General features: G+C 41.6%; 1 protein-coding gene across 1 annotated transcript in view; it reads left to right on the top strand.

The window, feature by feature from the left end:
• The window catches only part of ano2a (anoctamin 2a), a 35,105-nt gene extending 20,782 nt beyond the window's left edge, over positions 1-14,323 (top strand). The window contains exons 14-27 of the mRNA XM_061823245.1: positions 767-829; positions 903-959; positions 3,973-4,047; positions 5,534-5,735; positions 6,395-6,506; positions 6,573-6,630; positions 6,708-6,808; positions 6,897-7,060; positions 7,137-7,289; positions 7,514-7,566; positions 10,092-10,258; positions 10,408-10,513; positions 12,174-12,711; positions 12,842-14,323. Of these exons, the coding sequence (XP_061679229.1) occupies positions 767-829; positions 903-959; positions 3,973-4,047; positions 5,534-5,735; positions 6,395-6,506; positions 6,573-6,630; positions 6,708-6,808; positions 6,897-7,060; positions 7,137-7,289; positions 7,514-7,566; positions 10,092-10,258; positions 10,408-10,513; positions 12,174-12,711; positions 12,842-13,419 (2,427 nt within the window). The 3' untranslated portion in view covers positions 13,420-14,323. The remainder of the gene's footprint in view (positions 1-766; positions 830-902; positions 960-3,972; positions 4,048-5,533; positions 5,736-6,394; positions 6,507-6,572; positions 6,631-6,707; positions 6,809-6,896; positions 7,061-7,136; positions 7,290-7,513; positions 7,567-10,091; positions 10,259-10,407; positions 10,514-12,173; positions 12,712-12,841) is intronic.
• The last annotated feature ends 26 nt before the right edge of the window (positions 14,324-14,349 follow it).

The following is a 14,349-nucleotide window of genomic DNA, read 5'->3' as shown; positions in this document are numbered from 1 at the left end:
TACTTTTGCTATTTTTCCCAAACTGTCTTCTCTTTTCTATAATTTAGCTCATTCAATAAGTGGTCAATTGATTTATTCAAAATAATCAAATTAACATTTAGGATTGTAATTATTTCCTAAAATAGTGGCTGAATTAATCATATTAAGGCAGCACAGTGAGTGACTGGTTAGCAAATCTGCCTCATAGTTCTGATGACCCTGGGTCAAATCTGGTCCCATCTGTGTGGAGTTTGCATGTTCTCCCCGTGCCTGCGTAAATTTTTCTCCGGGTCCTCCGGCTTCCACCCACATCCCAAAAACATGCATAGTAGTATAATTGAATACTTTAAATTGACCGTATGTGTGAATGTGAGTGCGAATTGTTGTTTGTTGATATGTATCCTCTGATTGGCTGGCAATCAATTCAGGGTGTACCCAGCCTCTCATCCACAGAGGCTCACGCAGTCCCGTGATGATAAGCGTTCTTGAAAATGTATGGATTTATTATATTCATTATAATCAATATTTTAGAAAATTAGAATTCATTCCTTTGTTATTAAAATGAATTATTTTACCAACACTTCCATTGTTTCACCTTATCTACTGTTGACCTGGCTCATTTCTCTATTTTATAAATCAGTTGTGATCCTTGAGTACACTAAAAAGTAGGTGGGTACTTTGTCTACCAAGTTCATTTCATAAAATTGATTTAGAACCAACTGAATAGGAAAAAAAAGTAATCTGTTCTCATGTTACATTTCTGTGTGTGGCTGTGTTTGTGTTATAGGATGAACTGAGGCCTGAGTATGAAGAAGCATTACAGGAGAAGAAAGCAAAGTGGAAAAAGAAGGTGTAGTATCTGCTTGTCATAATTTGGGTTGATCATAAATGCATGTAAAAATCATACCTGAACTGTGTTACAGTTGACTGAAAGTGGGGATGGAGTGGATGGAGAGAGGGACCAGATGCTTTCCAACCAGGTATCGCTGGGAGAGGGTTGTTGATCAAGCCGGGGGAGAGGGCGGGCTTGTGGCACTAAGGTGATTTAAACCTCGCCAGGGAACTAATGCTTATCCTAATCTCATTTGTTCAGCAGCGCTACTCATGCACAGAGTTCCGCAAATGTTATGCAAACATTTTATTTTATCTTTGCTCAACAATTACATTCTGATGCACTGCAGCATCTGTATGATTTTGTTTTGAAATACCGGGTATATATAAATATATAATCATAAAAACAAAGAGGAAGAACTCCCGGCCCCCTCTACCTTCTGTAAATGGTGGAGCCCAAAGCTTCTGTCCTGCCTGAGATTAGCCCAGATTACTGATGAGAGAGAGAAAGGCAGGAGTGAAGCCACGTTTAGCTGGCAAACTTACACCTGCCAGGTGGAAAACATGACAGGATGCGTATGAAAGAAAATCCAGCAAAGGAATGTTGGAAACTAACAGAGGTGGGCTTTTGGTTCCTGGGCCTTCAGTGGGGGGTTATCTTAATCCTCCTGATAATGCCAAAACTATCACATCATAATTATACAAACTAATAGTAATTTACAATAATGCAACACAACAGCACACAACTACACAACAAGAAACAATATTTATCAAGTAATGTGACATAATCAAAGACATTTGAATAGATTATGTTGGTCAGAGGCATTACTTATCAAATATATTAGTATGTGCAGATTGTTACAGACCTGTTTTGCTTGTCAAACTTGACTTGCTCTGATCGAGCAACCAGAGATCAGAAAAATGTTGACTTTTTATGTAGGTCAGCCAGTTAGACCTTTGAGGTGAATACAATCTTCACTGACGTACTTGGATCCTTAAAGTTATTCTACGCTAGGGTAAACCGGACTGTGTTAGCACGAAGGTATGTCCTATATTTGATTTTCAATACATGTCTCATATAAATGAATTAGCAGTTCTTCGCTTGCATAATATAGCTACGTGTGAATGATTGTCACACTTGATCTGTGTTGAGCGATATTTTGCGATGATCTGACTGCACAAACGTGTCTCTTTTCGGTGGTGAGCTAGGCTACACAGGACTAGCAGTCCTAAAAGCCTTCGACTTGCACCGAGACACCAAGACTGAAGGAAGGATGTTTGAGGACACTAAAGTAGTGATTGTCATACTCTGTCGGGACTTGCGTAGGTTCGGCACTAATTCAAGAATAATTATTGAGGGGAGCGCGTGACGTTACACAAAGAAAACGAGAGAAACAACTCGTAAATCAAGCCTCGCCTTCTTTTCCTTCATACGGTTGTTCACAAACGGCTATACAGATACATATACAGATTCTGCACACAAGTGTGATATGTAACACGAAAATAGGAAACTGTCAATGACGAATTCGTCTTTGGGTTATAATATATTATGTGGCTTCTCAGTCTTCCTCTGACTCTGGAAAGATCTCGCGCTAATAACAATGGTTTCTCCGTCGATATGCATGTAAATACCATTGAAATACCCCTCGCTGAAATACTTGAACCTTGCTGTCTGCTTTTCAACGATATTTCACTGTTAGCTAAGAATGCGAGTGAGAAATCGGCCGGTAAATCGGACAGTTTCGCTCTATTCCTTTCTTGCTGCGCCGATATTTTTCCTAATTGTTTGTCTGACGTCAGCGCACGTGGCGTGACGTCACTTCAGGAGCCGTGGTTAAGTGCCCTGTATGGAGGGGTCAATTAAAGCTTCTTGACGAAGTAGCTATCCACTAGAGAAATACAAAATACTAAACTACAATATAATAATAAAAAGAGCTGGATTAACGTTTTTGTTTGTTTTCTTGTAACTAATTTTTGTAATTGTACAATCGGGTTATAGATGAGCACTTAATTCTAAAATCTTTGGATAATCATGCTTTTTACTACCACTGCGGTATCAATGGCTTAGACTAATGCAGTGACAGCACTCTGTTTTTACCATAACTGAACTTTGTGTACTCAACAAATAATGTGTTAGTTGTGGATGTGATCATCTTTGTAGTCTAATGAATAGAATTATTATTATTATTATTATTTTAAACTCAGTCAAATATTGAAATAATTATTTAACCAGACCAAAACACTTTGGTCTTGTCCCAAAAAAAAAATAACCTGGACAGATATAATTTTTGAGTAACATAATGTGAAGCCATACTTTGCAACTTTTTCCCTTCCTCTTCCTGTCTAAATTCCCTTTACAGACACACACACACACACACATTTTGCACAGTTTTATTGTTTTGCTGCCAAACACCTGGTACTAGCTTGTGCTATGTTAGTTGTTGATGTTGGCTGTCTGAGTTGTGATGACTAGCTTACCTGGTGATTATGTAAACTTTGGGGAATACCATAAAGTGTCTTTAAATTTGTGTTGGACTTATTGGATGTTGACAGAGGTTATTTTTGGGCTCACACAGTCAACACCAAAAAGTATTGGTTTTCCAAGGACTCTAAAAAGTAACGTGGCTTTGTGAAGGCAATGTATGGCCACGGGGATTGATTACAATCATCTATCCCCACTCCTGTGCCATTGTCTCCAGACGGGTGCTTTCCATCTTGCTTCCATTGCATTAGTTTGTAGGAATCGTTCACCTTTGAGGGGGGATAGGTAAAAACGCCAAAGATGCATTTTGAATTTAGAAGTGGCTGAGAAAATATTCGTTTTGTGGATACTGTCTAATAACAGAGTGTATTCAGGAAGTAGCTTCAAGTTGAAAAGTAGGTTATGACCCTACTACACTGAGACCACAAATTTGAAATCTGATTTGCTTTAACAGTATCATCGCTAATATATTATAGTTAAATTACATCAACCAGCACTACTGATTCTTTTAGGCCTGGACGAATTAGATTGGCATATCAGCAAGTACTGTAGGGGATGCCATCTCATGCCATCACCAACGCGGTGCCCACGGGCGGATGGTTGCCCGCGATGCATTTTAAACCTGTTATGATTATTATTATTTGTACTTTAAATTTTTTACATTTTCCTTATTTTTACAGCTAGAGCCAGAATCCCTGGACATCGAGGATCACCTATCAGGTTACCTCATCAACGTGTCCACACTACTGCTACTGGTAAACCCCTATTATTGTTTTCTGTAATAAAATTAAATTAGTCTTAGAGATGAAATTTCTCTCCAGATTAAAAATGATGTGTGTCTCGTGACATCCCAAGCAAGGGATGTATCAAAAAATCGCCTTTGCATGGGTTTCATGAACATGCTAATTATTTCCACTCATCTATTTTCTATCGCACTTGTTGTCATTAGTGTAGCATGTGTGCGAGAGGGCACACACACCCTTGACTGATTGCCAGTCAATCACAGGGCACATATAGACAAATGACCACTGACTCCGATCAACAATTTAGTATCAGTTAACCTCACATGCATGTTTTTGGAACGTGGAAGGCAATCAGAGTACCCGGAGAAAACACATGCAAACACTGCAGCGCATGCAAACCCCTCACAGGAAGGCAAAAGCCAAGATTCAAACCACGAACCTCCTGACTGTGAGGTGGATATGTCACCACATGTACACCGTGCTTTCGAATTTGCCCCCTTTTATGTGGTAAAGTTGGCTAATCGCAATGATAAGTCATATTTTGCTTCATGAATACCTGTCAGAGATGTTCCTAGAAAAACAGCTAAGACAAGCCTGAGGACTGTAGAGAGTGAACTCAAACCAACCAAGATTGTCTTTTCGTGCACGGGACAGATGGAGGACACACTGTGAAAGTGCGCTACCTCAGACTGCCAAAGTGGTAGTCCCTGTCTGCTCTTTTTTATTGCGTTCTCAGGTCAAAGGGTTCCATGGTTACACAGTGAAAATGCTGACACAGATGGCTACACCAACAGCACACAAACACTAAGGTACATGTTTCTTCAAGGCCGCAAGAGTGTCTTGATAAACCCACAAGAGAAAAAGCAGGGCATTGTTTAAAGACATGTTTATTGTATTTGGGGGTATCCTCCTGCGGTAGAAGGGCGTTATCTCCTCCCGGTGTTGAGGAGAATCTGCTTAAGATCAGAAAGGAAACATGCTGAGGCCAGGATGGAGACATCGCTTCCCAGTGTTCAGGGGCATCAGCTTGAGGTCGGCAGGGGGGCATCGCCTCCCAGGTGTCACTGGGTCACACTTTAAGACACGCACCCAGCTCACAAAGAGAACAATTCAGACTAAGACTAACAGAAACAAACGCATGATAAAACAATCCTAACAGCAACTATAGTAGTAATGATATACTTTTATCATGATAACTAACATAGTAATAACTTCTTTATCAATACCTCAAAATGCTCATCTTTTTGAGTAACCAGATGTCATCTGGAATGTCATTATAATGTGCATATGTGTAACGTGTAGCATTAGCATATGGCAAAATGGAAAATAAAATATACAACATTAAGGAGTAGTGAAAATGTTTATTTGGAGAGAAACAACTAATAATAACTGTATCATGTCAATTACAACATTTTACCAATCATGTGTTTCTGCATGTAAAGTTAAGCAAGCAAATCCAGTCAAGATCTCTCTGGCATCCGTCTGTGTGTGTGTACAGGTTTTTGTGACTTTCTCAGCCGTTTTTGGGGTGGCCGTATATCGCATCTGCATGTTAAGTGTGTGGTCCATGAACCCCGATCCCGAGGCCAAAGCCAGCGTGAGGATGACGGTCACCACCACAGGGATCATCCTCAACATGCTGGTGGTGTTGGTGTTGGAGGAGGTCTACGGAGCCATTGCCGTATGGCTGACTGAGCTGGGTATGAATCCTGACTTTAAAACAGTTCCTCTTGTGGTTTTTGCTAGGGGAGGAGGCAGCACTTCATCAACACGATGGCAAATTACACGTCAGTTACAAGGGGTAACACGGCACAAGAAGGCACGAAGGGATACAAAGACTATGTCCTTCCGTGTATTGTTCTATTTTCTGTCTATATGTGTTGCTGCATCATTGGCTTCAAATATCTGTTCCTTAATGCGTTATAACATAACAAAGATGCAATACGTTAGCCTGTGTATGGCATCACCCGTTATGTGTTAGCATTAAGCTAGCATACGCTTAAAGGCAGACTGATGTGGTTGCTTTTAAGTACACATTTTGTTATTTTCTGTTTCTTGTTCCGTTTGAGAGTTAACTTTAAATGGGACTGGCATTAAAAAGCTCCAAACACTATTTTGGTTCACTATGCTCTTTGTCGTGAAGTGAATTCAGTGCCACTGTACAGCTCTCAAATCTTAAATTTTACCTTGCAAGTTGAAGTTAAAAAAAAAAAAAATCAGCCGAACGATAGCTTGTATCTCGAAAAACAACCACAGTATTTGAATAAGCGCTATTTCAATAATATTTCCCATTTAAGAGATTGATAAGGAAGTATGTATAATCCAAGCTGATTCTGTGTTGTTTGTTTTGCCCAATCAGAGCTCCCAAAGACACAGGAAGAGTTTGAGGAGAGGTTGATCTTCAAGTCTTTCTTTCTCAAATCCATGAATGCCTTTGCACCTATTTTCTATGTGGCCTTCTTCAAGGGCAGGTGAGCGATTTTGTACCCCACTCACTCATTCGTCTTTATTTCTAAACCTGTGTTGTCGTCATTCAGGTTTTCCGGTCGGCCTGGCGACTACGTTTACGTTTTTAGCGACTACCGCATGGAGGAGGTGGGGCCTGTCTCTTGCTTCTTGTGTCTATCGTGCCATTGATTTTTTTGAAAAAGTTTTCTTTATCCTCTCGTTAGTGCGCACCTCCAGGCTGCCTAATCGAGTTGTGCATCCAGCTCAGCATGATCATGCTCGGAAAACAACTCATTCAAAATAATGTGTTTGAGGTTCTCATTCCGTACGTTCAACTTTCTTCAAATGTAAATACTCTGACAAAGTTTCATAACTTACAAGTCATAGTGGTCCTCTGTGTATGTTCTTTGTAGTAAGTTAAGGAAGATGTACAGAAACTTACAGGAGCAAAAAGGCAAGGACAGAGGAGGCGAGGACGAGGTGGATGAAGCTGAAGAGAAAAGATCCAAGCAGCAGTTCCACAAGGATTTTGCCTTGGAGGCCTTCGAGGGTGTGAGCCCGGAATACATGGAGATGAGTGAGCGTCCTTTCTTTTCCCAAATTCACTCCGTCAATCAGCACACATTTGAAAATCTCCATCTTTCTGTCTGCAGTCATCCAGTATGGTTTTGTGTCTCTGTTCGTGGCATCCTTCCCGCTGGCACCTGCGTTTGCTCTGCTCAACAACGTAATCGAGATCCGCCTCGATGCCGCCAAGTTTGTGACCGAGATCCGGCGGCCGGATGCTGTGAGGTGTAAAGACATAGGTACAGTGAGCATGCACCCGCGCAAGCGTTCACTCACACACACACACAATAGGATGCTCACCACTGCATGACTCCAATAACTTTTACCTTTTCTAAAATGTATTTTCTCTTTTGATTTACTGTCCTTCTGTCTGTGTGCTTGTCTGTCTGTCTTTCCTTCACTCATTCGCCATCTTTCCCCTTTTCGTTTCTCTATTTCTATTTCTTGTGCATGCCACCTCCAGGAATATGGTACAACATTCTCTGTGGAATCAGCAAGTTTTCTGTCATTACCAATGTAAGTGTGTGTGCGTGTATGTGTGTGTCTGTGTCTTACGTATGTGTGCCTGCATTTTGTATATAAGTGTGCATCTTTGTGTGTGCATGTGCATGTGCATGTGCTTGATGAAGATGGCCTTGCTAAAGTTTTTGATTGTTTGAGTCGATGCATGTAGTGTTGAATTATCAGCATGAATGATGGTTTAATGTACAGTTGATGTGCAGTGGTTACAAGGCTGCCTTACAGCACTAAGGACTAGGTTTGAATTTTGGCTCCACCCTTCCTGTGAGGAGTTGGCTGCTTGTGTGGTTTTCTCCTGGTGGTCTGACTTTAAAAAACATGCATGATTGCATGCACAATTGATTGTCATTTGGCTCGTCACGGGTATACCCCACCTCCCACCTAAAGTCAGCTGGCATAGGCTCCAGATCACCTACGATCCTAATGAGGACAAGAACTAGAGATAATGGATGGTTGATTAGCGTCGGTTAATGTATCTTTCTCACAGTTCGAGGAGTCGAGGTTTGTTTCTAGGGTCAGGTCTCCTGCGTGGAGTTTCTTCTCCCCGAGTTCATTTGGATTTTTTGGGAACTTCAACTTCCTCTCACACTCCAAAAACGTCCATGTTGGGTACAATCGGGGACTCTAAATTGAATGAATGTATATGAATGTGAGTGTAGATGCTTGTTTGCTTATAGGTTATAAATACAAAGTTTTTTCCGATTTGACAATGTTATGGTCTTGTTCCAATATTGAATCGGTTCCTCTTCCTCAAAATTGTACACATATTACCCCATATTGACATGAAAATAACTTTCTTGCAATGTTTGAACAGTATACAATAGTAACTCTCATTACGAAATTAATTTGTTCCGAAAGTAATTTTGTAACGGGATTTTTTTCGTAAGTGGAAGCGCTTTTTACATATAAATAGCCTAATCCTTTCCAAGCCCAACCCCCCCCAAAAAACATAAAAATGGTCTCCTTCATATCACTGTAAAAAAAGTCTTATTACACACTTTCCCATCTTCAAATGCAATGTTCGCATTTCATACAAAAACACATGAATAAGGGTGCTAGGAAAATAAATAATTTTACCATATCACTAAATGGACGAAATCGAACTAAGTAGGAGTCCTGTGATTATTTTATCCGTTGTTACTTGGATGTTTGTAAACCTCTGTAGCCTTTCAGACAGGGTTCGCACGCGTCCCAAAAAGTCCCTAAAAATCCCTAAATTTTCAAAGGTGCATTTAGCGGCTCCTAAAAGTCCTTAAAATCCGCGAAAACCGGTCAAGCCCCTAAAAAGGCCTTAAACTATAAAAAATTAAAGGGAGGACCTCTACTGCCAAAATTCTCCCGAAAAAAAATTATCTTTTATTTAAAAAAAAAAATAGCGATCCGTCTGGCATCCAAAACAGCCGTAAATTGTCAACGGAAGTCACCGTGTTGACAATGAGTCGCCATCTTGTCGTCGATATTCCATTGTTCGTTTCCGTGAGTCGGCATTTCACTTCGTCTTCGTTACGTCTTTCATCGATCCAACTTGTATCATGGGGAAGTGCATTTTTCAAGATGGTTGGGTTGAAAGTAAGGAGTTTGGAAGCTGGGTTCGTCGAGATGCAAAAGATGGGCACATGTTTTACTGCCATCTGTGCAAGCAGAGCTACCAGCTAGGAAAGACGGGCGTCAAAGAGCTGGAGTCGCACCGGAAAACAAGGAGACACGCTGATTTGGCGAAGACTCTCTCATCTTCCGTTGGTATGAATCTGTTTCTAAAATATAAAGATAGTGAAGCATCAACTTCAGGCAGTGGTACTAGCAGTGCATGCGCATCTACAGTTGTCCAGCCATCGACTTCAACCAGCCAGAAGTCAGGCTCTATGAACGTAGTTCAATACACGAAGGCGGACTCGTTAAAGGCAGAGATCGTGTGGACTTTAAAAGTGATCTCCAGCCATTACAGTTACAAATCTTGTGAAAATAATTTGAAAGTGTTTGCAGTCATGTTCCCAGACAGTGACATTGCTAAAAACTAGCACTGTGGGGAAAAGAAGACTTAGCTAAGCTTAACTAAGACGTACCTCGCTACATTTGGCATCGCTGCCCACTTTTCATCTCTACTGCCTCAAAGCCAGAATAGAGACTGAATTGTTTTACAGCCAATCACAGGGCACATATAAACAAACAACCATTCGCACTCACGTTCACACCTACAAACAATTAAGAGTCCTCAATTAACCTACTATGCATGTTTTGAGCATATAATTTGCTCTTGTTTATCTTTCTTGCTTCACCTCTTCACCTCACCTGTACTTTGAACATTCCTGCAATACCATGAGCTTTCCCATGATATCGCAATAATTAACATACCGTGAGATTAATACCGTGATAATAGCAAACCATGAAATATAGACCGTCGATGGTGTACCCCACCTCTCACCCAAATCATCTGGAGTCGACTATAATGAGGACAAGCGCTTTTGAATATGGATTGACAGTACGCTTCACTAACATTATACAATTGTGATTTGTCTCTGCAGGCATTCGTTATCTCTTTCACGTCGGAGTTTGTGCCCCGCATGGTGTACCAGTACATTTACAGCAACAACGGCACCATGAACGGCTACACTGAGCACTCCCTGTCCTACTTCAACGTCACCAATTTCCCCCCAGGCACCGCACCCAACACGACAGTATCCATGTGCAGGTGGCGAGGAATTCTTTTAAATCTTCACCCTTCACCTTTTATCCTTGGGATCAGTTACAGTTACTGAACCTCTACCTTAGGAGCAATATAGTCCACGATGTAACATTATGGACCTTATGCCATGCTAAATCTCATTTTGTGTTCAATAGGTATAAGGATTACAGAGATCCACCATGGGCGCCAGATGCCTACACTTTCTCGAAACAGTACTGGTCTGTTCTGGCTGCAAAACTGGTCTTTGTAATATTCTTTCAGGTAATGGATTTCGGTTTGGGGTTTTTTTCTCTCTTGGGATGGAGACATGGATAGACTCTGTGTCATTTTTTTTCCTCATAATTTGGCTAGGGACGAATAAAACAAGGAACATTATGTCAAGTTGACTTTTTAAATGCTTGTAAATGAAGAGTTGGATCTTGAGAGACTGCCAATCAAATGTGAAATCTCCCTTTTTAGAGCTGTTTCCTTAATTCTATCTATAATTAGGCCCCTCACCAATGACCCAGCTCATTTAAATAACACTGCCCCCACACCTAGTTTCTCCTTTCAGTACTTCAGTCACCTAGGCTGATTATTTGCCATTTTCAAACAACGGCTATACTACACCTACATGCCATTATGCCAAAACCTAGAGATAAGCGGAGCCACAATGTTGTTGGATACACAGATTAGTGTAAAACACATGATAGATTATTTGCCAAAGTTGTTGACTCAAAGTGGTAATTTGTGTTTTTGGGAGTGTGTGCCCTGCATATCCCACGTGATTGTGCTACCTTCATTGGTGAAAATACAATCAATGCTTTTATTCTCTTTATGTGGCCTCACATTTGTTGACTTGGGGCTTCCTTGAGCACAATTAACTGCTCCCTGTGCCCGCAACCTTTGGTCGTGGTTACAAAAGCTATTCTTGCATTATCATCTCTTGCAAGTGAGGGATGCAGGGTGAGCCGTGTCTCTTTTGCATGAGACAGAAACACAAACTTCTATTTTATTTGGACTCTTGAGAGCTGTTTTAAATGTATTATTTACTTTATTAACGACTGTATAAAAAGTATTCAGTAATTGGGTTAGGGGTAAACTTGAGTGTATCAGAGGTGACTTTGGGATACATGAATCGTATAGTGGTGCACTTCCTTGACTTTGGTGCTATCAACATGGATTCAGCAATAGTGTGACTAATCATTTTCCTATAGTGACAGCTGTACAGATGCCACGTCTCAAAAATAAAGTTGAATTTTTTTAAGAACACCCTGAGATGGTACCATAGCTCTGGAATGTATTTATAGGTGTCAAAGAAGTATGTTGAAGCAATACCTCTAAACTGAATGAGTAACATCTATAGCAGGGGTGTCAAACTCATTTTTGTCGCGGGCTACGTTGTACTTGCGGTTTCCCTCAGAGGGCCGTTATGGCTGTGAAACGATAAAAATCTTTAGCCGCTTCATCATATTTACACATGAAATTTATGAACTAGTTTTGGAATCAGACCTAAAGGATAATGGCTTTTTGCAACTATTGTTGTTAGGTCACACAAAGATGCTTGAAATATCTCAACGTTATCATTTATGAGATGACAATTTGAAATTTTGGTACTGATTTGGGGAAAAAAAAAAGTCATGGAAGTTGATACACATGATCTGCCTAGGCGGGCCACATAAAATCATGTGGTGAGCCAGATCTGGCCCCCGGTCCTTGAGTTTGACATCTGTGATCTACAGTAAGTATGTCGGGCAGCTGCTACGTTTAGATCGTGTTGTAAGTGGAAGTTACTGAGTGTCTTTTTTGTATGCATCTGGAAGCTGTTAATTTTTAAGGCTAATGTAAAATAAGTTTGAAATGATCTTAATGTTTCCAGATCATAGTTCCATAGTACAGTTTTACGACACCTGTAACAGTCTGATCATGATATTTCTTTCAGAACCTCGCCATGTTCCTCAGCATGCTTGTGGCCTGGATGATCCCTGATGTGCCGCGGTCACTACGGGAACAGCTGAAGAAGGAGAACATGATGCTGATGGAGTTTCTGCTCAATCAAGACCAGGAGGCTCACACCAAGTCACACTCAACCAAAGGCTCCGCGTTTCCGTTCCCAGCCAACATAGACATTGTGGTGGAGGCACCAGCAGAGGAGCAGCATCTGCACAAGGATGTAGAAGAGGACAAAGAGGTTGAAGTCAATGTAACTCAAGAGGACCTGAGTCGCAGCAGTGATAGTGACTCAGAACCCGGGAAGTCATTTGAGGATGTAGTTGGAACGGGAGAAGAAGAGCGATGGTATGAGTCTGAGAAAGATGAGGATGAAAATAGTGTCAGCGAAGGAGGGGGGCAAGAGAGAGAAGATGAAAGGAAGAGTGAACCTCAAATAGGGGAAGAAGAGACTAATGAAAAAGTAGCAGATGAGGAAAATAAATCACTTGTGGATCTGGACACCCTCATGATCCAGCTGGGCCTCTTAGGTGAGAGATGAAACCATTTCACGCATACACATGAAATTGAGCGGGTCTTTGGTAAAGCTGTCTTTCCTGTTTGATAACCCCAACAGTATGTGACTAGTGTTTTCTCATAAATTCTTTCATTCTCATGCAGCTGGAGATATGTCGCCCATCAAAGATACAGAGATTCCACATTCAAGCTTGAAACAGAACCTTGTATCCAAAAGACCTTCCTGCCAGTCACTGAGCAGCGCCGTGGCAGAAATGGCCCCCTCCCACATGGACGCTAGGCTCTTTGCACCCTTCACTACACCCCTCCAAGAGCCGGGCGCCAGGTCCAAGACCCGCTGCTCCACCCTGCCTTCACGCCACCGAGAGGCGGTGACGTGTTCCACCCTCCCGAAACCCAGGCACTCCAGCAGCCTGTCCAGGTTCCATCAGCAGGCGTCGCTCACGCCGCTGGTCCCCCTCGGACTTTCGCTGCCCGTCAAACCCGACAGAGAGTCCCGACAGGGGCCCACCAGCTCCGATCATCCCTTCTTGCTCAAAGGCCCCCCGCTCCAGCAGCCACGCTCCAGGGACAAAGCCCGGTGCTCCACCCTGCCCTCCAGACAAAGAGCCCCTGGCTCGGAGGAGCGCCCCACCAAGTCGAGCCATTCTACTAGCTTCACAAAACTGGGAGACCGAGTGCCCCCTTCCCCCAGTGAACTTAAACGCAACACGCCAGTATGAGTGGAGGTGAAAGGCGGCAGAAAGAGACGGGGGACACGATCCAGATCATTATCTTGCATGTGCCTGGAGCCTCACACCCATTCCTCCGTAATACCCCTCCAGCCACCTTCTTCTCCTCCTTAATTGCCACAAATGTTTATACAACGTTGGACAATTCAAAGAACGTGACTGTGATCCTCCAAAACACTCCTTGTGGCTCATCACGGGAACTTTGAATCTTTTTATTTATTGTTGTTGGTTTTTCCTCCACAGACGCAGCTCAAATAGTCCACACACCTTGGTGATGCTCAGCATTCCCAACAGCTACGCTTGCAGATCAGATTTCATTTTTAGAGGTTTTTATATACAAAAGAAGGCAAATTGAGAATAAAATGAGAATTTTTTTTATGGCTGTTTTTTTTCTTGTGAAATCTGCTATGATTTTTTTTTTTATTAGGTTATTGGTTATTATTTCTGTTTTTTCACACGGCACAAAATGCTTGATTACCACTGTACAGTACGTACTGTTCTGTATGTCAATGTTTGATAGTCATGGCCAAGAAATGTTTTTCATACAAATATTTATTGTAATTCTGAATTTATTACTGTGTTAGCATTGGGTAGCTAGATTGCAATGCTTGATTTGCGTGTTCCGTGAAGCAAACAGCTGTAGATTGTGGTCCAAATTTTTTAATAGACAGATGAAATTACAGTCTCTTCTGTCCCCTTTTGCTCTGTCACAGGAATTCTGAAGGTCTTACTTGGTTTAGTACAGTGTTTCCCTATCTTTATTTAGCCCAGGCACTCTATTTCGGTCAAAAAATGTCAAGACACACCACCAAACAAAAATAAAACAGCGATGCATTTTTTTTAAAAAGGCACTCATAGCTCAAGGCACCATTGTATGTCGCGAGGATAGACATGAACAAATATACACTACTGTGATTTAAA

The sequence above is a fragment of the Syngnathoides biaculeatus genome, chromosome 6, assembly GCF_019802595.1.
Source record: "Syngnathoides biaculeatus isolate LvHL_M chromosome 6, ASM1980259v1, whole genome shotgun sequence".
NCBI lineage: Eukaryota > Metazoa > Chordata > Actinopteri > Syngnathiformes > Syngnathidae > Syngnathoides > Syngnathoides biaculeatus.
Note: the sequence above shows the minus strand (reverse complement) of the source record. Positions and strands in the feature narration are given on the sequence as shown.